The 7,413-nt window shown below is 39.0% G+C and overlaps 1 protein-coding gene across 1 annotated transcript in view; it reads left to right on the forward strand.

Annotated features, from left to right (window-relative positions):
- The window catches only part of FBN1 (fibrillin 1), a 252,366-nt gene that overhangs the window by 50,238 nt on the left and 194,715 nt on the right, over positions 1 to 7,413 (forward strand). Inside the window, exon 5 of the mRNA XM_029237630.1 lies at positions 10 to 105. Coding sequence (XP_029093463.1) covers positions 10 to 105 — 96 coding nt within the window. The remainder of the gene's footprint in view (positions 1 to 9; positions 106 to 7,413) is intronic.

The raw sequence follows: 7,413 nt of genomic DNA on the forward strand, positions 1-7,413 counted from the left end.
ATTTTACAGCTGTCTGTGAAAGTGGCTGTCTCAACGGAGGCAGGTGCGTGGCCCCAAATCGATGTGCATGCACTTACGGCTTTACTGGACCCCAGTGTGAAAGAGGTAATTTTTTTTAATGTATCGGTGTAAAGATGTTCTAGTGGCTAAAGCTATGATTGATGTCAACATGCATTGGGTTCTTGCGGCTGCTTCGTAAATTTTGCTGAGCTTTGAGGGGGTTTCTGAATTGTCACTGGGAAGGTTCCTAGGATGACAAGACAATGGCCCTAAGTCTATGCATGTTATTCAGTAATTCTTGCCAGTGGACTGCGGGACTCAGTAGTGAGCCTATGCATAAGTACCAGTTGGCATCAAGATAAAAAGAGGAAAATTTTCCATAGAGTAAGGATTGAGCTAATTATTATCCTAGTAAATTAGGGAGGTGGCTCCAAATCAAACATCTGTATGGCAAGGGGAAAAATCCAGAATGAGACAAAAATTGCACCTAAAGGTCTATTAGGACCTATTGGCTGTAGTGGTATACAAGCTCGGCATTTAAAGTTCACTAGAAATACTGATTGCTGAGAAACAGTGCTTTCACACCTGTAGTTTATTCAGAACTCACTGCTGCCCACTGACATGTGTATAATCATTATCACTTTTCCGTCTGAGAAGATCAAGGCTCGGGGAGGTCAGGGGAGCTGCCTAAGGCCACACACATAATAAGCAGCTTTAATTTGAATGTGGGTTTTCAGTTTTCAAGTCTAGTGTATACTGCTGCTCTTAATTAAAAGAGATTTCTACCTGATTTGCCTATGCATACAAATAGGATATTGAGATATATGTAAATGTGCAGTATTCTTAAATACCCACCGCCCTGACCTTTGCTTTGTTGATCATCTTGTCTTTACATTCATAGCCATGTTTTCATTGTTCCTAGTTTTATAGTGAAGATTTTATCGTGAAGATTTAGGAGGTTCCTTTCATACAAAACTGCAAAAATACTCCTGAAAAATACCCACTGAAAAATATTCATGAACTTTTTAAACTTCAGTCGTCACCTTTATCCAAAGTTGTATAGAGATCATTTTATTCTAAGATGGAAAGTAAAGATTCAGTAGCAAGTGTTGAATATATGTTATTTAAAAGCAAAGAGCACAGAGTGGTATGTGAGAAATTGTCTTCTGTTTGTAGTTTTATGAGTTCGTCTAAATTCAGTTCTTTGCTGATAAAGCAACAATAACTATTTTAGCAAGTAACTCTATTATTACTGGATAGATTATATTGTATCTCTGTTCACAAGGCCACACTGCATGGTATGGATATGTGACCCATCATGGACTCTTGGCCGTTACATTGTACTTGGCATCATTTTGGAGTCCCTCTTTAAAACTGTTTCTCTTTACAACTTGATGTATTTTTATTGACTTGGAGCTAATATATATCTAATGGTCTCAAGAGTAATAAAGACAACTGTTTTGATTAGGTAGTATCATTCTGTGGCCTTATTATTTACTCAGTGATGATGATATAGGATTTAAATTGTTGAGATTAAAGTTGTTAACATGTAACTTGAACAGTGTGAAAATAATTCTGGAAGTGATAATAGTGGGCTTAATTTGTTTTAGAAAAATCACTAATAGAATGAAGTTATAGAGCATTTTACCTCTAAGAATCTGGTTAATAATTTGCTGCAAAGAATATTGATACCCATAGTTACAAATACTGATAAAACAGTCTAAAATAAAGAGGGCATGATATTTAACCATTCCACACTTATTTCTTCAAAGACTTGATCTTTGACCAAGATTAAGAAATGATGTGAATGGGTTAAGTTACTAAACTGCTAATCAAAACTGGCATATTACTTAGGGATTTCTCCAAATTTTGGAGTGTCTTTAACTGCTTTCCTCCGTGGTAAGGGTATCCTAAAATTTGCACTTAGGTGTAAATATATTTTGGCCCCATAGAATCTTCACAATAGTGATTATCTAAATAAAATTAATCCCTAAATGGCAGATTTTCAGGCATTTGTGGTTGTGGAGAGTCGGGAGGAAGCAGGCTCTCTTTAATCATTGCCCTTTGCCTCTTCTACCTGGGAATACAGAACCAAACCTTCAGTGGGAGAACGGAAACATGAGTGTGATTTCTCTCACCACACGGGAGAGGGGAGGCTCTTTGATTCCAGGATTGTATTTCCATTTTTAGTCTTCACTGTTTTCTGCTCTTGTGGAAGTCATCTGCTTACCTCTTTAAAGAATTAGAGGCAAGATATCCTATTACTCAGACGAATGCTTGTGATTTCAAGAGTGATTAATAAAAATATAGAACTGAGTCAGGACAAATCCATCCTGAAGCATAGGGAAGTATTCAGTGTCACTTCTGATGGTGGGTTAGTATACTTACTAAGTTGTTCAACTATGTAGGCCAGTTGCATTATGTTTTAAACGGAATGTGACTTTTTATTTATTTATTTTTTTTAATAAATTTATTTATTTATTTTTGGCTGCGTTGGGTCTTCGTTGCTGCGTGCGGGCTTTCTCTAGTTGCGGCGAGCGGGGGCTACTCTTCGTTGCGGTACGCAGGCTTCTCGTTGAGGTGGCTTCTCTGGTTGTGGAGCGCGGGCTTTAGGCACGTGGGCTTCAGTAGTTGTGGCTCACAGGCTCAGTAGTTGTGGCACGCAGGCTCAGTGGTTGCTCCGCAGCATGTGGGATCTTCCCGGACCAGGGATTGAACCCATGTCCCCTGCATTGGCAGGTAGATTCTTAACCACTGCGCCACCACGGAAGCCCTGGCTTTTTATTTTTAAAAATGAACTTCCAGGAAGTCTTTACTAATTTTCTTTCCTTCTTCTAGGAGGCTGAGCCCAGGGCCTCTTCTGCATTCTCTCTGAGCACTCTCTCCACATATCTTTTGATAGCACCTACCACATTGTATTGAAATAGCAGGTTTCCATGTGCATCTCCCCCATTAGAGTGTAAGCTCCTCACCAGCAACTGTGGTTTCATCATCTTTTAAACTCCTAAGCCAAGCTTAATGCGTGATGCACAGCGTATGGCCAATAAATGTTGAACTGAATTTATTTTGAAGCACCGGAAAATCTTGAGATATGATTATCAGATGACGAAAAAGTATCTCCTGGAAGTAACTGCTGCTTACCTACTTGTGGACAATTCTGGATATTTCTCATTGTTTCATTTTAAAGAGAGCTTGCAGTGTTGAGTCCTAATTGAATTTGGCCCCATCTTTCAGGACCACATGACTGGCATTTTTCATTTGGCAAGGATGCAGAAAACAAGGTATGTTTTGACCTAAGCCAGGTGACAATAAACAAACAAACAAACAACCTCCTATCACGATGTAAGACACATGGAAGGGGACATTTCAAATGTGTTACAAGTACCTCTCAGGATAATCATCTTTGTCCCTGAGAGGTCTTGCAACTATATGTCTGCAGCTACATCAGAGAGCCAGTACAAGTGTAGACTATCCTTTGGGGGGTGATACTGGCAGGATTTGGATCACTTTAAGCTAGTAAGTGAATCTTAATAACCCATGAACATAGTGTTTTGGTTTGTGATGGAGACAAGCAGTGGATCCATGGTTGAATTACGAATCATAACTTTCATTCAACAAATGCAGTCAGACTATGAAGCAAATTTGTCTCGCTTGTAGCTTTTAGCCAGTAAAATATGTTTAAAAAAAATTTTTTGGCTAGTCAGCCTCATTGGGCAGGTGACAATGGTACTATTGCCTGCTATGTTCAGAGGAAGAAAAGAAGAGGCCTGTGACTTGTTTGGCCTGTAATGTTTACTTTTTAAAAACTGAATGTGAGTACCTTTAGTTATAGTCTCTAGCTTGCCACAATCCCTACTACTCCCTATTGTCTTACATCCTGCTCCCTTTATTCATTAAGCTTACTTTTTAGCCCCTGTGGGCACTTGAGTTTGCCACCTCCTGCTACATTCTGTATCAAAGATTGCATCTCTTTGTGTTTTGTTTCACATGCCAAGTTTCTTTCATTGTTCTTCCTCTTATATTTTTTTTTCATGTAAATTTACATTTATGGTTTTCCTGATTGCCCCCTCCCCCTCACTTTTGCCTTCTCTCTGCTTGGGTCTTGAGCAACCAGTAAAACTTATCACTGCCTAAGCTCAGTGGTATGGTATTTTCGCATTTGTTATTAGAATATTGAAATGAGGTCAGTGCCTGCTTTGGCAATGATAACATAAGCTAGTTGGGTATTGCCATAGTTACTGCCAACGAGACTATTGGAAGCACACTTTCTCTTGCCATCTTGCCTCAGAATGCAGACTATTTAAAATCTTGTTAAATGCTCTTATATTAAACACAGTGAATCATGTGAGTGGATGAGACTTCTCAAGGTAATGAAGAAAGAGAGAAGAATGATGGAGATAGACCTGAACTTGGAGACGGGGTGGGGTTACTGATGAACAGGCCTGAGGAAGAAGAGAACAAAAGATAGACACTGAGAAAACATGGAGAGAGGCAAGAGAACTAGGGGAGCACTGAGCCAAAGAAACTAAAAGCAAGAAGGACTTCAAGAAATAGCTTGGCAGTTGTTAGACTCTTCAAGGATCAAGAAAGAATGAGAATAACAAAAGGCCCTTTGATGTGATAACAGGTGACATGGACTGGGTACTTAGAGGGGGCCAGACAGTATGCGGAACACTTGACTTTGGTGATTTGCAACAACCTTATGAGAAAAGTCCTTTAATGAGTCCCATTTTATAGAGGAGCAAACAGAGGCAAAGAGAGGTCAAAGAGCTTGCCCAAGGTCAGATAGCTTGTAAGTGGTACAATCAACAACTGAACCCAGCCAGTCTGGCTCATAAGCCTGTGTACATGACCACTGTGCCATACTTGGGTTTCACTTGGAAAGAGGTCATTAGTAACTATAGAAAATTTTCTGAGAAATTATAAGAAGAAATCTAGAACTAAGAGTTTTAGAGTGAAAGTTATGGAGTGGGGGGAAAAATCCTTTCAAGAAATTTGGCAAGGTAGGTAGTTTTCCTCTCTGGAGGAAGAGTTGAGCTAAGTTGCTTTTAAATCATTTTAAAAGCCAAGAGAAAGGAGTCTTGAGTATTTCTTGGGTGTATGTAATGCAGGGTTTGGGGATATTTCTCTGTTTGATTGATTCTGATATTTTAAATATAATAATCCATTCTTGGAGAGAGGATGATTCCTGTCTGTCTGCAGTACATATAAATTGACTCCAAATGACTGAACCAACATTCTAAAATGTAGCCATAGAAAATGAATATTGTCGTTTAGTGCAGTTACCATGGAAGGTTATATAGTTTTCCTACAATATTACAACTCTTCGAGCCATATTTGGAAACTCTTTTTTGTAATTACCTTTACAGTCAGCAATTCATTCAAATGAGCATGTGACCATTTTTTTCCCTTTATGGGAGTCATTTGGGTTTTTAGAAACAGCCTAAAATAGTGTTGGTTCTAGTGACGACAGTCAATAATCAAACACATTAGTCGTTTGGGGTCGAAAATTGACTTAGATTAAAAAGCAGTGAAAAGAATTGTCTTGCATGGTTCTTAAAACACATGGAATTAGATTAATATTTTAACGTCAAACTTTATGTGAGCCAGAGTATGAAGCCTTTTGGAAGCATAAGTGCTAATAACAAGAAGTTTTCTATCATTACTCCATCTGGAGGTCTTCATTATGTACCGTCTGAATGTAAGCATGGACACGAATTCTTCAAAATCCTGAATCATTTGTTCAATGTTAAATTCCTACCCAAGTCTAAACTGTGAAGACAATACTTGGATTTTTCCCAAATCAAGAAAGTCTGTTGGCTGTTCTGCTGGCTATTATAAAAAGTATAGGGGAAAGCATTACTGAACTGATAGCTTTAAGAAAAAGGAACAATGGGGGGCAAATATGGAGTAGAATAAAAATCAAAGAACAGCAATAATTCATAGTCCATCAGAGAAGCATGACAATGATGAACTAAGCCTGGTCATCATACTTGCCCTCTTAAGGGATTCCAGTATTAATGGAGCTGGAGAAGGCATTTAGTTTTTTGTTTTTCTCCAGCAATTGAAGAATAGAACAGAGGACAGGTAGGTTGGTTGTAATTCTCCTTCATTCTCTTATGTGCAGTTGATATATGAGCAACTCTGTTATCTTTATAACTTAGCTTCCCTGATGATTCACGAATGATGGTTTTGCACAGGGATCTTTTTTTAATGATTTCATAGAAGAGAGTTCAAAAAGCTATCCTGAAAGCAGTTGATAAGCATTTATTTTGTAAAGCCAAAAAAGCAGTGTCTGCATTGTGTCTAATGAATGGAAAAGACTAACATATAATGATCCAAATATATAAATAACCAGGTGGTGCATTTCAGATACATTTGCCTCATTAAAAGAAAGTAGAATCATGGCCTGCTCTCAAAGGGCTGTTTAGAAAGCTTCATGGAATCAAGTGCTGATTTTCTTGTGCTTTTTTCCTTGCCGTTTTTCTGGAAGGTGTTAATGAAATGTTTGGAAATAAATTTTACAGCGCTGCATTTATGATGCTAATTTAACATAATTTTATACTTTAGGCAGCTATTATTAAAGTTCCCTGAGTAAATGCCGTAGGCTAACTCCCATTCTCACAGTGTCTTTGGAAGGCAGCGCTCTGAGAACTATGCTTATTTTCTTTTTTTTTTTTTTTTTGGTATGCGGGCCTCTCACTGCTGTGGCCTCTCCCGTTGCGGAGCACAGGCTCTGAACCCACGGGCTCACGGGCCCAGCCGCACCACGGCATGTGGGATCCCCCCGGACCGGGGCACAAACCCATGTCCCCTGCATTAGCAGGCGGACTCTCAACCACTGCGCCACCAGGGAAGCCCAATGCTTATTTTCTTTTCTCTAAAAAGGTAACAAGTAATAAACTGTTGTTTCTAAAAAAATGTTGAAGCCCTCTGTGAGCCTAGCTTTTGGTATTTAGTCTAAATGGAAAGTAAATACTAATGTGTAGATAGCAGAGGCAGAATGCCTTAAGTGTTACTATGCATCTAAAGTGGTATTGCAACATTTCTCAGTTGGTGGATCATTGAGTAAACTTGATTTTCCTAAAATAGTTCGAGGAAATACATCTGTTGATATAGTCGTTCAGTTTCTGTGGTTGAGGAGCTGTGTGCAAGCAGGGAACGTATGCTACCATACCATGCACACCAGCAGGACTGGTGGGATGCAATCATAAAGCAGTTTAATTTTTGTCTCACACTCACTGTCTCTCTCAGTCCACTCAGTGGGCTACTTTTTCCCCTGTTGGGGGATGAAATTTTCTAGTCCTTTTCAGACTTTCTCCCCTGCGGGTCTCTCACATGAGCAAAGGCATCTATAGTTGACTTACAATGTTGTGTTAATTTCTTCTGTACAGCAAAGTGACTCAGTTATAT

Source organism: Monodon monoceros, unplaced genomic scaffold (assembly GCF_005190385.1).
Source record: "Monodon monoceros isolate NGI ecotype Baffin Bay Population unplaced genomic scaffold, NGI_Narwhal_1 Super_Scaffold_21, whole genome shotgun sequence".
NCBI lineage: Eukaryota > Metazoa > Chordata > Mammalia > Artiodactyla > Monodontidae > Monodon > Monodon monoceros.